The 24,088-nt window shown below is 35.1% G+C and overlaps 2 protein-coding genes across 2 annotated transcripts; one reads left to right on the forward strand and one right to left on the reverse strand.

Moving 5' to 3' along the window:
- Window positions 1-1,872: 1,872 nt before the first annotated feature.
- On the reverse strand, window positions 1,873-11,041 carry LOC116766423 (periodic tryptophan protein 2 homolog). Its single transcript, XM_032656263.2, has 17 exons — window positions 10,886-11,041; window positions 10,524-10,636; window positions 10,256-10,350; window positions 9,730-9,858; window positions 8,548-8,981; window positions 8,151-8,322; window positions 7,547-7,714; window positions 7,113-7,365; window positions 6,662-6,809; window positions 6,356-6,547; window positions 5,542-5,687; window positions 5,031-5,178; window positions 4,653-4,796; window positions 4,265-4,368; window positions 3,930-4,078; window positions 3,380-3,584; window positions 1,873-2,003 (listed from the first exon to the last, which is right to left on the reverse strand). Exons 1-17 carry the CDS (start codon window positions 10,901-10,903, stop codon window positions 1,886-1,888), a joined length of 2,736 nt encoding a protein of 911 aa, XP_032512154.2. The 5' UTR covers window positions 10,904-11,041; the 3' UTR covers window positions 1,873-1,885.
- A 3,663-nt stretch (window positions 11,042-14,704) lies between these two features.
- On the forward strand, window positions 14,705-17,783 carry LOC116766426 (V-type proton ATPase 16 kDa proteolipid subunit c). The gene is made up of 3 exons (XM_032656268.2): window positions 14,705-14,930; window positions 16,446-16,635; window positions 16,857-17,783. Exons 1-3 carry the CDS (start codon window positions 14,858-14,860, stop codon window positions 17,065-17,067), a joined length of 474 nt encoding a protein of 157 aa, XP_032512159.1. The 5' UTR covers window positions 14,705-14,857; the 3' UTR covers window positions 17,068-17,783.
- The last annotated feature ends 6,305 nt before the right edge of the window (window positions 17,784-24,088 follow it).

Genomic DNA, 24,088 nt, shown 5'->3' on the forward strand with positions numbered 1-24,088 from the left:
CGAGGCTAACAGGCAATGGGTTAGTCATGACTTCTAAAAAGCCACGGTGGCCTTTCTTAATAGTACAAGGAAACTCTGAATATGCATCCAGCACTTTCTCTGGCGTGACCTTGACGTTGAGTACTTCCTAGAGGGCGTGACTTCAGCCTTCCCGTTAGAGCAGAGGTGTCCAATACGTGCTCAGAGTGGAATGGCGCGGCCGCGAGTCATTCTGACGACACCCAGCCGACCACGCCGTGGTGAGAGCATGACTGGCTCTCAGAAGAAAATTCCTAATCACTAACTTCCTCTCTCATCAGCATTGCAGATAAAATGTTGACGGGAATAGAACTAAGAATCTAAGGTCTGGTCAATATCGAAGTCAATGTGTTGGTGAAATGCATTAACGACGTGATGATGTGTGCAGCCGTGGATTGCCAACTGTGCACAGCATTCAACCATAGCATACCAGGTGCTTGGATCTGGCGCCTCGAACCTTCTATAACTTCTTCTACTTCTTCCACATTAGGGAAAAGGGCGTCCGTACAAGAACTGCCACAACCCCAAACGAAATAATTCGATAGTTTCGTACTATGCTTACGGCAACCCAACGCTGAGTAGATATAGGCAACGGAACGCGCAAATCTGGTCTCATACCCAGGCAGGTAGCCCATAGAGGGCCATGGATCGCACGACTCTTCCGTAGAGGCGGCGAATTTCTTCCTTTGGTCCCCCATGATCGGATAGTAGACGATGGAAGACATCAGCTACCTTTCTCATTCGGAAAACGAGGCGTGTGAATATCTTTGAACAACCGTCGCCTATCCCGGATGACAGCAAGGTTCTAAGTGTACAGCTCCACTTGAAATAGAGCCTCACCTACATGTACCGGATAAGGATATAGTTTATAGTTTTTCGTCAAAGCGTGAAACCATAGTTTATCAGTTTTTGGGGCACTACTCGCACACCTAGCTAAAGTTTGCCCGCCAAAAATCTCCTTTCACATTTCTGTTTCGGTAGATAAATTTTACTATCCTGAGACATAAGTAGTCGTAGACAGTATTTTGCAAGTAGTAAGATATCTTATGATACTCGAGATGCTTTATTGTCACCCAGGCATTGATGATATCCAGACTTATCACAAATTTTTTGTATAGGTGAACCCCGATGGTGGCCAACTTGGAGTTGGTCTCCATATGATCACTCTTCCCTTTAGCAAGTTCTAGAACTCTAGGTTTAGGGAGTCCCGTGAGGAGATGATAACTAAACAAATGTAAAGATCACACCCCGCCCCGGCAACCCACAGGCTGATCGTCTGAGCTCAACCCTGCCTCTCACACATCTCTGGCCTTATCGAAGACCGAAGAGTAATATCACCGTCGTAACCACGTCATAAATGCGATTGGAATTTATTTTGTTTAACAATCATCGTAACATTCGATTTTAGTGAAAGAGTCTTAAGGTACAATTCAAAGTCAAGAGGAATTTAAAAATTACATATTTTACCATTTAGTACGAGTCATGATTCAACTAGTGACATCATTGCCTGGTTAAATAAGAGATACTCGGATATTCTAAGTCTAAGTAGTTTTACCTACGCTAAGGAAAATAACTTCTACGTAAAAACATATATACAAATACATGGGTACACATTTACAACATCTTCGAGGACCCTTTTCTATATATTTTTTACGTTGTGAAAGCGATAAATACTTACATCTGAACAAAAAGGGATATCTGGGACACCCCGGGAAAGATACCAACTACCACTAAGGACAGGGGTAGTACGAGAAATATCAACGAATTAACACTTACGCGGGAGCAGCAATATGAGATAATTATTTTATATAATATTATAAAATTATAAAGGATCAAAGGAATGAAAAACTCAAGTCAGTAGAAAAATTTAATCAGAATCTGAATCGTCAGTGAAAGTGCCTCGTCCGCTGGAACCGTCCTCATCCTTCAGAGTCAAAGCGCCAACTGACTTTATACAGCGTATTGTGTATTTATTGAACTCACATCTGTAATATAAAAAAACTTTTTAGATCAACCTAACACTGAAATAACTACTTAGTGTGATGATAAATAATACTAAAGATATTGAAACTATATATATTTTTTTTATAAATACTGTTATTTTTTTCTATTCGATATTCAAAAACCTTTTTTTTTATATAATTCACGCTCAGACTTGTGACGTAAGAGCAAAAAAAGATTCATCTTTTTATTACGCTGGCTTCATTCACAATGGAATTGTGGAATATTTTGTCAATGTCAACGTTTTTATTTAAAGTATTTGTTTATTAGGTTCATCTTATACAGTATTACGTGATTGTATTTACCCTTTTTATAGACGTTGTAACACCACAATCGATACGTCATATGACATTTTCGTGACATTAGTATTAGGATTTACATATATGATGTATAACGCTTGTATTTTTTATAAATGCATGTAGAATAAATTTTTTGTTACTCGATCTTATGTTTCGAACAACAATTTTAACATTTTTAATATTTAAGATAATTTTATGATGTTTCAGACAGTGATTAGATAATTCTGTTGAATAACGTATGAGTAATTTTGAGGCAAACAAGAATTTGAACAAGAATATAAATTACATAAATTCCTAAATAACATTACAACCGTGAAACAGAACTATTCGATTCACTGAGCCAAATTAAAGTGAACATCATCTATTCGTAAAACTCGAGCGGATCTCCCTAAGAGCGGCCAACTTTATGAAAAAGTTTTATATTTAAAATTCATGAGCATTTTTTTCTTTAATATAATGTCAGCTGATTTCTATATAGATCAATCACTATCACAGATACATCCCACTGTTATCACATACTTGACCTTATCAGTGATACCAAACATGTGATGTATTATGCAAGCTAACCTATATTATACATTATACAGGTAATTGTTTCCCAAATTTATAGACATTATTATGATTATTATAAGACATTATTTACATATATGTATATTTGGTCTAAAAAATATAACACTTTAATTATTACTCATAATGACAAAGATATCTCAGTTTTTAACTTAAATTATTGTACCTTATTAATGTATCCAAAATTTATTAATAATTATTAATTTAATATCCTAATAATATTTTTAATTTAAATATAATTCTAATACAAGCCTGTCAAATTAAGTGCATTAATAATTACTAATTATTAATTAGCTATGTGGATTGTTTATACTAAAATAATTCCAATGTGTGTGACGAAACCCTTAAAAAGTTATTTTTATTAAGGAACTAATATATGTATATAGATGATTTTGAAATTTATAGAAACCTTAAAACAATATACTACAATTACATTCATTTTGTCGTTACAATTTTGGTAGTTCATTTACAATAAGAAGATTAAATATACTTACATTTTATTAATCTGTGAATATTTCACCGTGAGCGCCTTCTCTAAGGCTAGCAACACACTGGGCGGGAATTTCTTCTTGTCTGTGACGAGACTCCTGACCCAGATGAGCAAATGTTCTAGATGGGGACTATCTTCTAGAAGACTTGCGATCGAGTTAAGAAGACGTATCATGTAATCTTCTTCCAAACTCTTTGCTGTTAGTTCGACTGGAAATGATTTTATTACTTAATAAAAAAGTAAAATTAATTACTAAAACCTTAATTGTTAAGGACACACGTAATTATTATGGAGAATTTTCGAGATTTCAATTTAATTAGCTCAATAACTCATGTATATATCTCCGTAGTCTGTAATAATATCAAGCTAAATATTCTGGGAGTGTGACAAACATACACACAGACAAATAACAATAATAGTATGTATCATCTTTAACATTATTGTATTATAATTATTTTTGTATGTAAAAATGTAAGATGAACAGTGAAATATATTGAAAAAGTTAAATTATGAATTTATGTAATTGATTTTTAGTCATAAAAATTCTTTCATACTGTCATTCGGGGGGACAGCTTCTACGCATTGCTGTATGAGAGTGTTGTCGTTGAGCTGTAGGGCTCCAATGAGGGCGAAGCCCCATGATCTCTCCGACAATAGATTTTTCACTGCAGCCGGAGTGGAACCTGTTTCTAGACGATATGGCCTAAAACAAATAACATTACATATTTTTAATAAAACTAAACATTATAGCTAATGATGTGTAATAAACAGCTAATTTTTAAGATAGTGTTAGACACGAAATGAATAAATTGTGAGACATTAATAAGTAATTCATATATGTATATATACATAAAGTATATATAAATGTCTACAACTAATGTTTTCATACCTGAACCCACTCCCCGTTCTTGTACCATATAACAGCAGTCCCTCAGTACATGCTGCTGCAAAGCTTTCATCAGCACCAGAGAAACGAACACACCACACACGAACCTTGAGAATATATGTGCAATAAATTTAACATGTATTATATATATAAAGCTATATATACACTTTTGTGTCCTATGAGACATTCTTTGTACATAAAATAATTTTGATCTTCCAATGTGAAGGTAGTAGAAGGTAGAGTTAAACTACACTGTATAAAACACGTTTTAAAAGTAAAATAAAAATATTACACAAAAACATACATGAAAAAAATTTTCTTTACTAAATCTTTATTATCATAACGACAGATTTAAAAATAACTATGCTATATACGATATATCTCAGCCCACCTCAGGTTTCAGCCTCCTATCAGCCATGTCTCCCCCGCCGACCCCCGGCAGCCTCACCCTAACCTCCCCTCCTTCCAACTCCTCCCTCTCCTCAACCAGCGCCATATTACCAAATTCGGTGATGTTCCGACGATTTATAAAGTCCTGGTATAAAAAACTGCCTTTTAACAAAAATATATACGTAATCATATGATATATATTTAATACTTATAACAACCGACATAAAGCTAAGTAAAACTGAATGACACATACACACATATAATATAATATAATATAATATATATATACACATATGTGTCTTTTATATTAATGAGGCTGTAATGCTTTCTATGAATATTTCAATTGTATTTTTAATAATAGTTTCCAAGCTGTCCTTACATTAATAGCGTCCAAGGACTTGTTCTGCGTGATCACAAACTTCTTGATGAGTACACCCTCCTTAATACTGTACAGACATATGTGTTTGGAGTTTCCTGCCCCCAGGATACACGTGCCATCCGCTGAGTAGCATATCGTAGTGAAAGCTCTGAAAATAAACAAAAATACTATAAGACGCTATAGCTCAGTTGTTAGAGTGGCTGTATATATATATATATATATATGTTACAACCTGTTTGAACCTACTATATATATATAGTATACTATTTATATATAGTAGGTTCAAATGGAACAAAAATTCATATATCTGACATAACATTTTATATAGCTTTTATTTTATTCTTATATCAAATGATATAAAGTTACAATCAAGTCACATATTTATTACAATTGTTATAACATACTCTGTATAATTACGTTTTTTTTACATTAGAGCAATATTGGGCCAATACTTGAATAATATTCGCAAAGAATGAGTTCGAGTCTCTATGTGTTCTTAGTCCATACTAACTTGGTCTTCATCAGCTTCTCCGGTGTAACCAGATCGGTGTCAGCCCTGCCGGCTCCCAGATCGTTTCTCCCCTCCAAACTGGCAGTCTGGTCGCAAGTGGTGGCGTTGAAGAATGATATGTTACCGTCTAACGTCGATACTGCTATCTGAAATATAATTAATTGCTTGTTAGTACAAACCATCACACACATACTAAATTGTTAGCAGCGATTAATCTCAGAGCGTTTACACCATAATAAAGCGTAGATGACAACGTACGTTTAATATATATTTTTTTGGTATTTATTCAAACTGAACTTTTTAATATCAAATAAGTTTTAGGAATTCTGGGTATACGGACTATATTTTTTAAAATGTTGTTTTTTTTAATAAAGACCTTTTTCTGAATTTTAATTTTGTAATTGACGAATATGACACAAAATGAGGCACTAGCGCTGGATAACCAGTTTCAAACTACTGAATATTTGATGAGATGATGCCAGGGTCATTTTGTACAGTTTCCCAAGGTAGCCATAATTAAGGGAAAATCTGTATCATTTAAAATATCAAGATGTGTTGGAATATTTAGCAGTTAACAATAAGGAAAGGTAAATTGGTAACACCCCCTAACACCTCCACGACTTCATTATTGCCAAATCATAAAATTTCGTCATCAATGGAATCAATGAACTGGCAAACGTTTCAAATTGTTATAAAAAAACACGCTTTTTCATATGTAAGGACAAAACACTATTCAGGGAAGTATCCCAAAACATCAACCCAAAAAAACAGAATCTATTTCGGGAGCTATCCAAATAAAAATTCCAAATCATACCTCTTCTCCATCAGGTCTGAAGCTCACTTGCAGTGCGTCCGAACCCAGTTGTATAGTTTCACAGTCCGAGCTTGTTTCTATACAGTTCCATATCTTGACCGTCTTGTCCCAGGAGGCGGAGGCCAGTTTGGAACTAGACAGAAGTGGACTGAAAGCTAAACTAGCCACTGGAGCTGCATGACCTGCGAGCACCTGGAAATATACGTCTATATACACCTGACCTCATGTTAGACCTCTAGGAAGTATAGCTCATCTTAATATATAAAATCTATTAACTATTGCAGCAGTTCATGATCACAACCGTACCTCCAAAAGTCGCCCAAATTTGACGGACCACAGGTATATCTCGAAGACGTCCTGTCCTCCAGCAGCACACAGTTCACTGCTGCTGTCCAAGGACACGCAGCCGAACTGAACCAGGGTCGGAGACGAGAAAGTACGGAAGTTACGATACCTGATACAGAGATGTTCGATACAGACAGTGGCCTATCGATATTGAATATTGCAAAAAATTATATATAAAATTAAAAATATTATAATCAGACTGACCTTGTATAATGAATGTGAAATTAAAATTTAGATGCTTATAAATATAAACACTAAATAAAATTACTGATTAGAAATTTTTATTTTGATTTTGATATAAATTTTTATGCACATTTAATTAAAGTCGTCGTCTAAGAAGCTTATATCTGTATTATATGAGATGGTTAAAAAAAAATTAACAATATTAATAAATATAGAGAATATATAGAACCTCGTCAGATCGTAACATCTCACGGTGCCGTCCAGAGATGAAGACACGAAGAATTTCTTATTGGCACTGAACGTTATCCCGGTCACCGTCGACTTGTGTTCACTGAATGTAACGAAGCAGAAGCCCGAGCTGGTATTCCATACTTTGACCTTCCCGTCATAGCCGCCTGTGACTATGTAGAGGCCGTCAGGCGAATACGCGAGGCAGGTCATGTCTAGCGAGTGGCCCTGCTGCTTCATAACATATTGCTCGCCTGAAATGGACTGTATGTTAGGGCAATAAGGGTGACTGGTAAAATATATATAATCAGCAATGAAATATATATATATATATATATGTATGTGTGTGTGTGTGTGTGTGTGTGCGTGCGCGTGTGTGAATATGCGTGTGCGTGATCTTTTGCGTGTGCGTGTATATATATATATTTTACTTACTCTGCCACTCCCAAACCAACAGTTGTCCAATGTTGGGACAACCGAACGCTATCCAGTCCCCCTGGTGAGATACCGAGATGCTGCCAATCCTGTGTTCTGATATACTCAAGGAGTGGATGAGATTCACATCTGGCATCTCGTGAAGGACGAATATACCAGTGGAGAAACCTGGAATTGAAACACATTATGGATTGCTACTATAAATGTATTTGGAAAAACAATATATACAGCATATTTCTTTCCAATAAGGTGTTATAATTTTTTTTTATAACTTATAATAGTCCCACTTATAAATGTGTAAAGGTATGTTTGAATGTTTTTTGTCCTTCCAAATTAATATACTAAATCAATTTTGATAAAATTTTTCAGTAATGTTATGGAGGGATCAGATTTACATATAGCCTATAATTTATCCTTTCATCCCACATACTTCTCATGGGAATACATCTTATACGGTGTGTGCAGTATGAGATTATGTGATACTGATTCACATATAAATAAGTGCACATTATAGATTTATCTCTTAAAACAGCACCACAGACTATAAAGAAGAAGTCACAGACAAAAACCAGTGTAATAAATGTAAATAAAATTTTATCAATACCTGTCACTAATATCTTGGTCCCCCTGTGGTATGCCGCAGCCGTTAGTTTCACCTTATGGTTACCGTTCCTTATGGAATCCCCAATATAATGCCTCCCCAGCTTGTTGTATTGGAGTTTTTTACCGTCATTTGTCTTTTGTTCCTCTTCTATTTCAACATCTTTATCGCTCTCCTATCAATAAATAACAATTCATTATTGAAAATTTTGCAAAATAAGTTTATTTTTACATCCTTAATGTGATTTGGTAAAAGCATTGTAGGTGAGGTAAAATATATTTTTGTACTCAGTCGAGTAAGAATGATAAGTTTTCTTCCAAAACAGCAAAGTATGGGAGAAATACTAAAATTTTTATCAAAACCTAAAGAAAATAAGGCACAATTATGATCCAATACCCACATATTCTTTGTCCTTTTCAACTATATTCTCTTCATCAACTTCATCCTCAACTAATTCGGCTTCCTTTTGCAATTTCCGTCTCTTCTTATGTGATATTTGTACCTCTGAAGTAACCAGGCTATCTGAATCCAGACTGGCATCCCACAAGCAAACCTGACCATTACGGCTCACAGTTATAAGGTCTAAACTCTTCTGCTCAAAGAATACACCAACAATCTTGTCTGTATGACCACTTAAAGAGTACATATTTAGGTTGTCCAAGTACTCGGCTGTGTATATTTTGGTTGTGGTGTCTTTGGATCCCACCGCAAGTAACTTTCCACAACTAGACCAGTCCAGGCAAGTGACTTCGTCATGTGATTTTTTAAACACACGTCTCATTATGAATGAACGGAACTCTCCCGTAAATGCACTGGGTGCAGTCATTATGAACACTGAAAATTATTAGAAATATATTTGTATCCTTATTTTATTCCTACATGTGTATTCTTGAGAAATAGCACAACCAAAGAAAATCTATAATGGGGCATAGATTAATATGTACATACAAGTAAAAAATATAATGTAAGTATCTCTGGAATATTCAGATAAAAATATAGATACGGAAACTTTGCAGAAAATAATCGCGGTAGAAGTGGGAGCGAGAGGTGTAACGGCTAAATCTCTCTACAACCTACTAAAAGACTTGGGCCTGTCCAGAACTCACATTAATTCATTCTTGGAACGTACTTTTAAGGCAGCCCTAGTAGGTTCTTTTCAAATTTGGTTAAGTAGAGAGAGGAGCTTGGACAGTGGAGGTGAGCGTTAGTTAGGGTCCCCTTAAACCCACACTTGAGTCGCAAGTCCCAGGAACTGTTGAAGCTCCTCTCCCTGCAACGTGGACCCGGCACCCGCATGGTGAATCCATTGAATGCTAAGAGGTTTCGTCTCAGTTGTATACTCTAAGGGGTGGGAATTTACATTTGAATTTTGACAATACAAAAGATCAAAAGTCCATCAGCCATTTGACAGACCTCTAAAGCAAGAACTAATATTAATGTCTTGTTAAGACATTTAAACAGACAGTGCGTAGTTTGACGCTCGATACATCTAACAGTACATCAAATGCCTTAACAAGACGTCATTTGTCTAACATTGTTTGGTTAAAATTGGTCTTGAGTATAAGCTATTAATGATATTCACCTGTGTCATCACAACAAGCAGCAAACAATTTCCCATCAGGACTGAATCTGACAGCATTAACTTGCTGCTTGAACTTATATCTGTGTATGACCGTGCAGGTTACGAGGCTGATCATTTGTGCTTCACCCTCTACGTAAAATAAATAAATAATTAATATAAAATATAGTCCTATGAATATTCAATTGAATAGCATACAATTGTAAGGCTTAGGGTATTAAGGCTACACAGATGTGTGTTTATTTGTTGCACTTCCAAAAACAAATGATGTAACCGATTTTGATGAAACTTTACAGTAATGTAGCCTAGACATCAGAGTAAGACATAGACTATTTTTTTTTTAATCTATTTAATTTCTGCAGGATAGCAGCAAAGAGTGTATCATGCCTTCATGACCCAGATATTAAAATTCCCTTTCCTTTCCTTTATCATATCTATAATTTTATATAATACATTTCTCTAGTGTCAGACCAAAAGTCCATGCCAAAAAAAGTCAGGGAAATAACTATTATAGTATATAAGAACCTACTTTCATTGATAGCAAGAAGTACTGATCCATTTGGAGATATGTCGATGGCTGTATAATTGTAGTGACTTTCCACAGGGAGAGTATTGCTTTTATTCCTGAAAGATATTATATAGCTATAATACTACACACGGTTATATTTGTATATATTTATATTTATATATAACATAAAGGCAAAAAAAATAATTTAACGAAAAAACTGAGGCATGAAAAAATAATTTCATTCAAAATTTACATATGTAATATTGTTGGGTTGCCCTTAAAGACTTACTGTTTCAGATTGTAAATGGTTATCCTGTTTCCAACGGGACTGATGACACAGTTTCCATCATTAGTGAACAATATATCACCATGACGATACACTGTGCCCAGTAAATTTTGAAACTACAAAAACAAACAGCAATTAACATTACTAAGATATATTTGTGTACGTTAGCTCCGCTCCTATATACTTTAAAAATAAATATATATTAAGAAACACGTTCCGATAGATTCTAGAGACATAATCATTGAATATATACAGGAATAATTGATGTTCCTGACCAAAAATGAATGCTTCTTATTTCAATAAATACGAGCCAACTGAAAATAATTAAATGAAAATGTTACAGTTCATATCAACTTCCGACTAACCTTATAATTATACTTCATTATGCTTCTTTTAAAACAAATATTGTTTCATTGATACTTATTTACTACGAAGTCACATGTACAAAAACATAACCAAAATTACATACACATAACATTTCAAGGCATTGCTTTGACACTTGACACTTGACGTTTGACATATCGTTGTTATTTTGTTGCCATACAAGTCAACAGCCATTTTTCGATAGCGCTGGCCGTGGTTAACGTTTATTGTTTTAGTGTGTATTATGTTTTTGTTTTAGCATAAAACATGTTGTAGTTTTAAAATGTGGTTATTAATAGTTCTTTGAATTTTTATTTTCTTTTTAGTAGTGCCTTCGTTACCAGAGGATGCATGGAATATGCGGCACTCGTACGCTTGTTCCAGAAGAACACCTCAACGACCAGACTATTTTACTACCGCTATCTTAAGAGCAAGAAAAAAACTGGTTTCGAAATGTATAATCTCATCGGGTAGGTCATATAACTATTACTTCAATAGAATAATTTTGTATCAGATTCCAAGAAAAGCGTCGCAATGCGAATACCTACAACCCGTGTCTAGCTGTTACCAAAGCTTCCCGTTACTATCTTAAAAGCTTAGCTGATTCAAAATTAGAAGTTTAAAAAGAGGGAAACTAAAAATTTTGTTATATATAACGTTAAACTCTTCTAAATAGTCTTCTCTTCTAACACATTGATAATAATTCTCTCAATCACTTTTGACAGCAAAGAGACTTTCGATGAACATTCACTTTTATATTTTTATACAAAAATTAATGCGAACCAAGACTTTTTAAACCACGTGACCTCTTAATCATAAATATATCGATACACACTTTGCTTCAGATAATATTATTTAAACAAACTTTACTAGAAAGTAACATAGAGATTTTTCTCCATTTATTTCCTTTTAAAAGTATGGTGTAACTAAGTAAACAATTTTTAATAATTTTTCGATTTAGATTATTAAAATGGAGTGTTCAATCTTCATTTAATATATAATAAAAAGTCTAAAAAAAATAGCCATAACAATTAGTAGAAAAGATTAGCATTCTAAATTATAATCTCAATTGGCATTTGCAACCTTGCTTTAGCCCCATCATAAAACAAATCTCTATGATTCTATAGTTTATTCCATTTCTTAAGGCAATTCTACTATCATTTTGACTATCTGGATTCTCCGCCGTTAGATTGATTGTTAAGGCTGAAAAGTCTACATCAATAATAAGAGCTGATTGTTTTAGAATGCCTGTGGTAATCTATTGAAATACAAATGATAACTTTACTGTGCTTTCAGATGATTACAAAATGGAGTTATTTTCAGGGAATTAGTAACTAAATAGTTTTTATTCTCAAAGATATCTTGAAAATACAATAACTGCGATATTTCCTCGTTGTGTTTGTTAGACGTGAATTCCTCTACGTCCGCTGCATGAAAGACCAGGCATATGGAACATTTCTTCCTCTGGTCATGATGCGGGCAATGTTTTCTACATTCTATTGAATTAATCTAAATTACCTTTCATACTTTGTATTTAGTCCATACATTAATTTTATTTGTTACCATGTAAGAGTCAAGGTTATATAATTGATATTTCACTATTATCCTGACAATGGCTATCCTCAGTGACTTATTCCGACATGTTGATAAAAATATCCGACCATATTCACCGTTCTTCCCTTGTATTTAAAATTTTCGAAAAACAACGGCCCATATTTTCTAGACGAGTTTTTGAACGGAACTCAAATAACTCATAAAACGAAATAGCGATGTAAGGGTTTGCAAAGAAATTTCCTATAATTTGATTTTCAATGTAAATTTCTTTATCTGATTTCTTTTCTTGGGACAACCTTCTAAACTTCCTCTTTGTCTGTAGAAGATATTTCTTTTTTTTTTTTTGCGATACATAAATTTAATTACGTGTCACAAAATAAATCATATTGTCAACTAATTAATATCCAAAAAAATATGTTGACTTATTTAGTACTATACTACCATTCCCACTTATGAAGTTAATGTTATTGATGGTAGTTAATTTATCATATATAAACATTCAAAGACTGTATCAAAACATCAAAATTAATTTTCAGTGTCCTCCTTGAATTCCTTGTCTTATAATCCCATAAATGTCAATAAAGCGGCAACATTTTATAATATCCTAAAATGGAAAACCATCTAACCAGCAATTAATTAGTTACTAATATCTCACAACTCACACATAATAATTTCATTATTTCTGCTCCAATGGCGAAAGCGTACATACGTAAATATTCTATTACTAAATAAATCAAAGCCAATAAATATTACCAGAAATAGTAGAAGTGGGAGCGAGAGGTATAACGGCTAAATCTCTCTACAACCTACTAAAAGACTTGTCTATAAAAGCCTGTCCAGAATTAATATCAATTCATTCTTTGACCGTCTTTAAAAGGCAGCCCTAGTAGATTCTTTTCAAATTTCGTTAGGTAGAGAGAAGAGCTTGGACGGTGGACATGAGCGCTTACATAGGGACCCCTTAAACCTACACCTGCGTAGCAAGTTCTAGGCACTGTCGAAGCTCCTTTCCATGTAACGTTTTAGACCCGGCACCAGCACGATAAATCCACTGAATGCTAAGAAATTTCGTCTCTATAAATTACCGTTATTGGCTTCAATTAAATATCCAATTTAACAACTGCCGGTCATATCCTTTTAGCTTGCTGATAAATTAATTAACATAATTTTAATCATGCAATATATATAGAATGATCGTTGTGATAGAACTCTTAATTAAACTGTCAAAGAATATTCAGACCATAATCAGTGTATTTGACCAGTTCTAAGCTACGGAGCCGAAAAGTAGCTCACTGTAGAGCTGGTCTACAAATTCAAGGTTTTTCAGCGAACTATGGATCATACCATGCTACTGTGGACCAGCGAACTATGAAATAATAAAATACCAACACTTATAATTTCTCTGGCAGAACGAAAACGAACAGAGTCATTTTCAAATTGTCAGGACACAAAGATAGCCTTTCGCGAGCACAATTAGCACATTGAAGTGGATGGGGACTGGTAAAGTGTCCAGATTTTCAGTCAATAGAAGGAGTCGAAATGTGATAGTGTGGAAACCGTGTTTAGGTAAGTGTAGGCTTTATAGCAAGATGGACCGACGATTGAAAAATGGTGGCTAGCAGCTTCTGGACCGGGATAGTTGACAAACTTTGGGGGAGGCGTATGTTCAGAAGTGGACAGTGATAGGCTGATTAGATTCATACATGTATTACAAGAATAACAATAGGATAAACGTAAATTGCAACGGTGGTACGGTTTTATAGTATAAATATCTAAATCGGTATTTAGCTAATCTTCTCTCAGAAGTGGAAATTCTTAGTTAAATCAAATTCTTATTATTGTTACCGCTTGATTTCCAAATCTTGATAATAATAATATTTCAAGGAATTGTCAATCATGTTAAATTATTTAAATTTTTGCGCTATAAAAACTGGCAACAATGCTGGCAGAAACAATACATGAACTTTTTAAACCTTTTAATTTAATACTCTTTTTAATTGAATATTTTATGCATAAAATTTAAGAAAAATAATTGTAAATTTTTATTAAATGTGATTTTTTTATCTTCTTGATAATGGTTTTACGTATAAATTAATTTAAAAGTATTGTAACGTTACAATTAAACATGCGCAATCTAAAAATGCTGGCCAGCGATCCACATCAATGTTCTACGTCATTCGTCTCAGAGTTTGTAAGCTCAGGATTGGCTGCGCATTTCGGAAGTTGCGTACAAAAGCCAATCAGAAGTTAGGGCATATCGAGTACTGCCTTGAACATCAATCGTCATATGACCCATTCTATTGAGTCTGCAAAGCTTGAGCCATATTTGTCTGTGCTAAAGTAGTTTCGTGGAGTGAGTGTTTGCAGATAGTCATCACAGTTTTTGGGACCTGTAAATACTCCCGCACTTCACATCTAAAATGGCCGAGTCAAATCCTATCTATGGACCCTTCTTTGGAGTTATGGGGGCGGCGTCTGCTATCATTTTCAGCGGTATGTACATACTTTGTTTAATGGTCTGAAATGGCTGTCGTTCATAAATCATTAAAAAAATTCACGATTCTGAATTACGACTTCTAAGTATTTCGAAATGAGTATGATTCCTATGTATTATGAAGTAATTATGATTAGAAGTCGTTTATTTTAAGAGTCCTAAATTTAGGAACAGCCGCACCTTGACACAGACAGTAAAGCTAAGTATCTATAGTACCGCATATGTATCGATTGCAATTTCATCAACGTTTTTCGTGAATAATGTTTGGGGACGTCAATGGGCGTAACGCGGTGGCATAAATATGATTTAGATATCATGTGATTGATATCATAATTAGAAGGTTTTATGTTGGCAGTACTTATTTAGCTAAAAACCAGTTGACATTTTACGGACCTGTGGATGAATATAACCTAATCAATACAGGTTATGAACCCCAGAACATGCTAGTTGATCTAGAATTATGTTTGGGCGACTCTTAAGTAGATTGTAATGCAAATAAAATGCATATAAAAGATTGAACATATTAATGCGTAATAAGCTAAGCATAGCTGTCTAATTTCCGAGAGGCATTAATGAAATGCCAGGACATCAAACTTAATCTTAACTTGAAGGATTTCATTTCCTAATCATCACATGACTGATAATTTGGTCATGTGATTAAGTCACAAGTTTTAACTTTAAAAAAAATCTAATTCCTTCTACTTTATTAATAGCAGTATTATGAGAATATACCTTACCATGAGAATTTTGAATTGTGGATTGAAGATTAAAAAAAAAAAAAAAATTGCCACACCTTTCAACTGAAAAACCTACAATATAAGTAGTAATTAGAATTGGCTTATTCTATTAAAGCTGCTCAATAAAATGAATATGCTTTTGAATGAGCATAAAACAGATAATCATACAAATCCTGAGTTGTTTGCATACTTAAAAAACGAAAGTCTTGACTATGATTTTTAGTATTAGGTATAATATCTGCTATGTATGAACTTGCAGACAATGAATTGACCAAATACTGCAGTTTTTGCAAAAATATGATAGAAAAATTAAAATGTCCACTGTTACATCATGTGATGTATTAGGAAAAATTCCTTTTCAGTTGAGCTTAAGACATGATTTTGAACCAGACTTTAAAAGGTTAATACTACGGAAACTTTAAGAGCCATATCAATTAAATAATAATTTTAATCAAGTTTAGTCATTTGTTTGCTACTGATGAATCATTCTTTAATCTGACACTGTAATTTTAGTATTACTACATACCATATGAAACTATATTATATTTTTTATATAATCATGTATTTTTATGTCGGTACCTATTTTCCTGCATTTTCAACAATTTGAATGACCTACTTTAGAATTTTTTCTTCCAGCAACCATTACATAATTCATATAAAACATCACAATACACAATAAATTTTTTTACATTTCTGTCCTAATTATTTTAACAAAATTTTGTTATGTAATTCATATACATATAAGTTTAACAAAAATGAACATTTTAATGTTTCCAGCCCTGGGAGCCGCCTATGGAACGGCTAAGTCAGGTACCGGTATCGCTGCCATGTCTGTGATGCGGCCTGAGCTGATCATGAAATCTATCATTCCCGTTGTCATGGCGGGTATCATTGCCATCTACGGTCTGGTCGTGGCTGTGCTGATTGCTGGATCCCTCGAACCCCCAGCAACCTACTCCCTTTTCAAGTAAGAAGATATTGCGATATCTATTTCAATATACATTTTGTTTTTATGCATCAATTTCTTTTTAATATCCTCAACATTGAAATTTTTAACTGGTAAAGATTCTCATTGTATTTTTATGCAAAACATTTTCAAAATATGTGAAAGATTCGAAAATTATAATTGATTCATAATGTTCTTATATTATGTTACAATGTTTAAGTGTTATCTTTGTTGAATTTCAGAGGGTTCATCCATTTGGGTGCCGGTCTCGCTGTAGGCTTCTCTGGTCTGGCCGCTGGTTTCGCCATAGGCATTGTGGGTGATGCCGGTGTCCGCGGCACAGCCCAGCAGCCGAGGTTATTCGTGGGAATGATCCTTATCCTCATTTTCGCCGAAGTGTTGGGTCTATACGGTCTCATCGTCGCCATCTACCTTTACACGAAACAGAGTTAAATTATCCAATAGCAACCCGTCCCCTGTGCCGTCTTCTGTAACATCTAGCGCACAGGGGGCGTTGTAGCCGGTAGCGGCCGAGCATAGCGCCACGAGACACTCACCTTGTAGTACCGATCTTGCTTGACGCATATCCTGGGACGCGGACCCGATGCTGCGCCCGCGTCTCACGGAGACGCGACTTTATTAACCGTTTTCATTTACTATTGAGGCACGAACCCGAATCATGGCTGACGCTACCGCGCGATGACGGTCTTTATTTATATTTTTAATTTCCGCTATACGTTTCGTTACGGTGATCGGAGTATGGTTCACCGACATATCAGTTTAGTTTGCTCGTCCACAGCCCCGTCGCGTTTCATCTGGCGATATCAATTTTAGATTATTTTAGCGTTAAGGCGAAACTAATGTACAGTTAGAGTAGAAAATTAAGTCCAAACAACTTAAAATAATTTATGATCCGTTAAGCCCCCGAGGTACTGTGTACCAGTATTTATTGCTGAGTTTACCGAGTTGGTCCTGGCTTTATTGTAAATGCTCTTAAAGTTTTCAGTGTTTAGTGGGTGTACTTATCCATACTATTCGTGCTGTACCTGTATTACGAACCGATGGATGTTCGATGACGACCGATTTGTATCCGCAGCGAGTCAAAACAATGTATTGCCAGGGATCAGTTAATAAACATGATTTGTACATTCCATATTATTTTGTTTCTACTTGTTTTGTGTTTTATTTTCCTCATCGTTCTACATGTAATGAGCGCCCCGATAAATTTAAGATGACAGTAGTACGGTTATATCAGAGCACTGTTCTATATCAAATTATTAAGAGTATATTTAAAGTTTCCGGCGACTTGATACTATGTGAACTATATCCAGAATATTTCTATGTATACCTCATAGTCGAAATGATGTTTGAATGAATTATAATTGGTAAGTCAAATAAATACAAATAGGTGAAAATTGTATTATTTTAGATTTCATGTTAGAGAATGTTATAATCTTTGGTGTTATTGAATGAATTGTGTTAATAAAATATTTTAAAAAGTAATATAAATTATGAATCGAGTGTTTCACTTCAACTGCAAACATTAACCCCCATCTCGCCATTTCCATTGTTTTTTAACTCTAAAACGTTACTAATGCAATACTACTTACGTAATATACTTTCTGGAAAAATTCGGACACCCAATATAATTTGTGGTCTCTTTATTAAAGGCATAATAGAATAAATAGCATTCTCTACTTTGATAATATGTCACATTGGACACAAAAAGCGAAGACAACCCTAAGAGAAGAAACGGTAGATGTATGTGTGTGTAAAAACTTTCGGGCCCTTTGGCTAAATAGTATCATTAAGATCGTTCAGTGCACTTTCTACGAATATCAAAGTAGATAACTCTAAACTGACCGTGTTTAGTCTGATGATGCGAACTTACGATGGTTCTACGGGTATTTAATGTTTTGTATATATGATAATAATTACTCGTTCCTTAAGTGTTTGACCGATTGTACACATTTAAAATGTGTGCCAAGGACATTTTTTTCTTAATAAAAATGATTTTGCAAGCACAAACCATAGAGGTAATCGCTTGCAAACGAGGTAATCGCTTGCAAACGAGGTAATAGCTTCTATGAATATTCTGAAAAACTAGCAAGTAGTAACGGTTGTTCCAATATAGATAAAATGCTTTTTATCACATGATATCGCTGCCTACTGATAAAGTAAACCTAACACTAAAACACGTCAACTATCCCAAGACTACGACACATCCAACAATTTTTAAAGCAAATTTGCTTAAATCGTGAATCCATCGTCTTGTTGAGCAGAACTCTTTTTTTAATGTTACTTACGTTACAAAAACAGGTTTTAATTTAATCACTTTTTATTTCCCTAAGACCATCGGTAGCTACATACCTCTGGACACTTCACTTACAAAATTTTAAATTTATCATTTAAGCCGGCAACATACTTTGGCGAATAAATACGTTTCAAATAAAGTTGGCTAAAGAAATAAAAAGAATTGTGTATTCCATTAAAAAAACATGGTCGGAAATAAATTTATGGCATAAGATTTCGTTTTTCATTTGAAGGCCATAAATTGAACACAATGCTTAAATACTATAAATTTGTGGTTAAATGGTTCAGGCAATTGTAACAAATTTTCTAATGCTAGCCTTCCTAACTATTTCCTTAATTTTTTTAAATTTATTCAGAGACGAACGACAAATTAATTCAATTCATTGTACAGAAGTTGCCAATTATATGAAAAATATCTTGGCACAGCAAGACATAATATCTGCTCATCCTCCTATATAGTTCTTAGATGCTCTAAACATTTCTACTTATTCCTAAGCACATAAATAAGACATAAGGTTTTTTTTTCATTAAAAAATTACATGTTCAAACGCAGAACGTAAAGCAAACAGTATGTCATTGAAAAAAAAAACTATTATTATTTGTTTCGTATCAATATCCGGAATCCATCTTGAGTCAAGCGACCATCTTTCTGCCTTTCGCCAGCAGTTTTAGTACCTCTCTGTATAGGCGGCGCCACTTTCTTTATATTGAGACTTATATAAAACACCCAACTCATGGATATTCTTCATTATAGCGTCGTTTTTCGCGCCTTTAACAAGTCAGCAAGTGAAAGTGAAAGTTTAACGCGAAATTACTTTACAAGTGTTTTAAGTGTATGTGTAACCTCTCTGTTAATAAAATGGAAAACCAAAGTGTTGAAGAAAAATCCACTTCTCGGAAATGGAGACGGTCATCATCAACAAGTTCATGTGAGAGTGATAATGTGTCGTCTGATAGTTGTGGTGGCAGTCCAGCAGGCAGTCCAGCAAATCGAGAAAAAAGAAAAAAAAAGTCAAATACTGTAAGTTACGCTCATTTTGAATTTTTATCTCAACAAATTGCCTTCTTAACAAATCTTTTAACGAAAGGCAACGAGAATACAAATTTAAAGCATGATAACACAGCACAGTCAAACCATTTAAATTTAGAGCGGCCTGTTGTCAATCCCCAATTAAACAAAAAAAAAAAAATTTATCGGACATTAGTACAACAGTGAAAGATCCGGTTTTTGCAAAAGCAAATGATAAATACCTTCAAAAATTAATTGAGTTACAGAGATTTAATTGTGATGATTGGTATGCTATTAAATTTTCCGATTCACAAAAGAAATATTTAGCTACCCCCGAATTTATAGAATCATCTGTCAACGACGAATTAAAACGTTATGAATCGGCAATGTTAAAGGATGATCCCCGTTCTTATTTATTAGAATGTTCGTTCGCTGGATTAACTAATGCCTTACTTAATCAAAAAGCGGAATTACATAAAACATTGCAGATACTTGACAATTGGGCGAGTGAATCAAAAGAATCACTTACTCGAAATTCATTGTTTAATAAAATCGAATCATTATTTTCAAAAGATTCCAACTATAGCAGGATAACGGATGACTTATTACAAATAGTGTGCGGTAGACGAGCAGATTTTACGAAGGGAAGCACTGTTAAGACAAATCACGGAAGAATTTCATCGCGATGTTATTCATAAAATACCCCCAAGTCGCGATGTTATTTATAAAATACCCCCAGGTTCAGAATATCTTTTTAACAGTGAAGCTATTCATGATTACCTTCAGAAAATAGGAGGGGTGAATAAATTACACGAAAACTCAAACTATGAGTTTAAACTAAAGTCTAAAGATATATTATATCAAAATCCGAAAGCCTCTACTAGTAAACAACCTTATGACACCTTTTTTCGTCAAAACCTTTCAAAAAGGGGAAAACGGCCGCGGCAGCAGTCCAGCAACCCCAGATTTATGTCTAATAAATTACGAGACAAATCTAAGTCCCGGAAATTTCGGTTTCAGTTCTCATTTAAGCATAAACGTGGCGAATGACTGAGTTTTCGAGGAGGTTGTCTGAAACAATTTCAAAATGTTCGGAGCAATTTTGGAGCTCCGGAAAAAATTTGCAAACTATTAAGTGGTGTTCGAATCCCCTTCTCCCTTCAATATGTCAGCGGAAATCAAAAGCATGATAAAAACAGGAGTGATCGAACGTGCGGAGCCATCTCCCAGCTTCCGTTCAACGTTCTTTTTAGTGCCCAAACCCAACAGGGAATTTTGCCCCATCTTCAATCTCAAACAACTGAACATGTTGGTGTAGATAAAATCCTTTCGCCTTTTCAATCATTTTCGAGTGCCAACCTTTCTGCAGCTCGAAGATTGGATGGTAAAATTAGATATCAGACAGGCCCATTTTCGCCTTCCGATATTAAAACAACATCGACGGTTCTTAAGGTTTAATTACCACCAAGATCCGCATCAACACCAGCTGCTACAAATAACCTGTTTACCTTTCGGCCTTGCATCGTCTCCAAGAACGTTCGCATCGGTAACCAATTGGATAGCAGAATTGTTGAGAAGTCACGGCATCAGATGCGTAGTATATCTCGACGATTTTTTTTTTTTCCTTGCGAACCAGTCCAAATCGGCTTTACAGGACGATATAGCATGGGCGCTAAGGATGATGAGGACCCTAGGCTGGATGATAAATTTTCAGAAATCGGTCTTAACCCCGACACAATGCCTCGAGTTTCTCGGCATAACGTGGGACACAAAACGAAACACAAAGTCCCTGTCGGGGCAGAAGTGCTTATCGCTACGCAAGGCACTTCTGTATCTGCTCAAACAGAGCAAATGGTCTCTCCGACAATACCAGTCCATTATGGAGAGACTCAACTTTGCGAGTTTTGTAACTCGCAGGGGTCGGCTACACTGTCGAACACTGCAATACTACAGTCGACAGTTGCCGAAAACTCGCCCGTACCGCCGCGTGAGTATTCCCCAACCAGTACAGTCGGAATTGGAATGGTGGCTGAAAGAAATAACAGGGTCAATGCCGATTCAAATACCTCAATTGACCAACCTTTTGACAACAAATGCATCCAACACAGGCTGGGGTGCACAGCTCAACGAAATCAGCATATCAGTAACGTGGACGAAACGTCAACAATCATGGCATGTGAACAAAAAAGAAATGTTTGCTGTCTTAGCAGCTATTCAACTCGAACAGGATCACTTGCAAAACTCACAAATACTTCTTCAGACCGATAACAGGACCGTTATATCATACATAAACAAGGAAGTAGGTATTCGGTCTCTGAAGCTTCTGGAACAAACTCGGCGGCTTCTACCGGTTCTAGACAAAGTGAACATACAGCTAATAGCACAATATATACCGGGCAGATACAATGCCTTTTGTCGCTCTTGGGATTACAAGCTAATATGGTTATTCCCACAACCCAATTTAATCCCCAGGGTACTTGCTCACATGAACCAAGCCAAAAGACTTTATATTATAATAGCTCCGAAATGGCAAAAGGTGTTTTGGCAATCGGATCTTCAGAACCGAACCATATGTCCCCTATATCTAATTCCAGATCTGAACCGTGTACTTCTAGACACACGAACAGGAACATACCCACCGGAAGTTCAAAAATTACAACTGGGAGCTTGGCTGATTTCGGTTGGCAGGAAATTTTAACAGGATGGACGGAGTCTGAGCAACGGTTGCTTCGGTCAAGCTGGAGAGATTCTACATTGAATACATATAAACCAGCATGGCTCATAAATTTCCGAACGGAAGTCAAGTAGCGCGGTACCTAGCTCATCTTCATTGTGATATAGGTCTAGCATATAGAACTATTCTTGTTCATAAATCGGTAATTTCAACTTTTACGCACTTAAATAATATAGATTTATCGTCGGATTTCTTTATTAAACATATTCTAAGAGCAATATCAATCTCACGCGAAAAAAAGGCAAAGTCACCTATCTGGAACCCAAAAAAGCTGCTAGTTTATGAGTTCGCACAATCCTAATGAAAATAGCCTTTCCGATGTTTCAAGGCATGCCGCGACACTTCTGTTACTTGCTTCGGGTCGTAGAATTCAGCCACCGTTACGTGCCCTCGCTTCCTATACCAAAATATAAAAGCGAACGCGTACGATGCGCTCTCGATTGAGAGTTAACTAAAATTAGCTAGCTGCTCTCACGCTCTTGCGAATTGATAAGAGTTTATTATATGAGGAAGATAATTTGATCTTTTGGCCAGCCTTTGGTTCCAAAACCGACAATGCAAACCATAGGCAATCCGGATGGAGGTTAAGACCGCATCCCATTCAAAACTTGAACACGAACTTTTGGATTAAAAGAGTATTGTCTCCGAGTTCGGATCGACGAAAAGACTTAAATCACTTATTTATTACACCGAGAGGTGTGGTAAAACCAGTTTCGAGAACAATGATTGGTGGATGGGTAAAGTCACTTTTAAAAGATGCTGATATTGAAGTGTCACCAGGCTCAGTAAGATCAGCCGTGGCTGCCCTTAATTTTATTGAAAGCTTTCCTATAGATCAAATACTAGCAACTAGTAATTGGAAAATGATTCACACCTTGCAAAATTACTACCAGAGGGAATTAAATGATTATAATTCACGTAATTCGAACTCATCATCTATGTCTTTCTCATTATTTCAACCCAGTTCATTGAAATATGTTATAGAAATCAATCTAATATAATTTTTTTATATTCACCTTAATCTACTACACATTATAGCGTCAACAATTTCTATAAAACACCAGGAGATAACAAACATATCACTCAAGATGGATTCCGGATATTGATACGAAACAAATAATAGAGTTTTACCATAAATTAAAACTTACCTATTATTTTTTCATCAATATCCGGAATCCATCTTGAGTCAAGCGACCATCTTTCTGCCTTTCGCCAGCAGTTTTAGTACCTCTCTGTATAGGCGGCGCCACTTTCTTTATATTGAGACTTATATAAAACACCCAACTCATGGATATTCTTCATTATAAGACTCATGATGCACCAGGTAGATTTTACCTGGATTCCGGATATTGATGAAAAAATAATAGGTAAGTTTTAATTTATGGTAAAACTCTCTATTATGATATGAAAACCAGATG

The sequence above is a fragment of the Danaus plexippus genome, chromosome 15, assembly GCF_018135715.1.
Source record: "Danaus plexippus chromosome 15, MEX_DaPlex, whole genome shotgun sequence".
NCBI classification, from domain to species: domain Eukaryota; kingdom Metazoa; phylum Arthropoda; class Insecta; order Lepidoptera; family Nymphalidae; genus Danaus; species Danaus plexippus.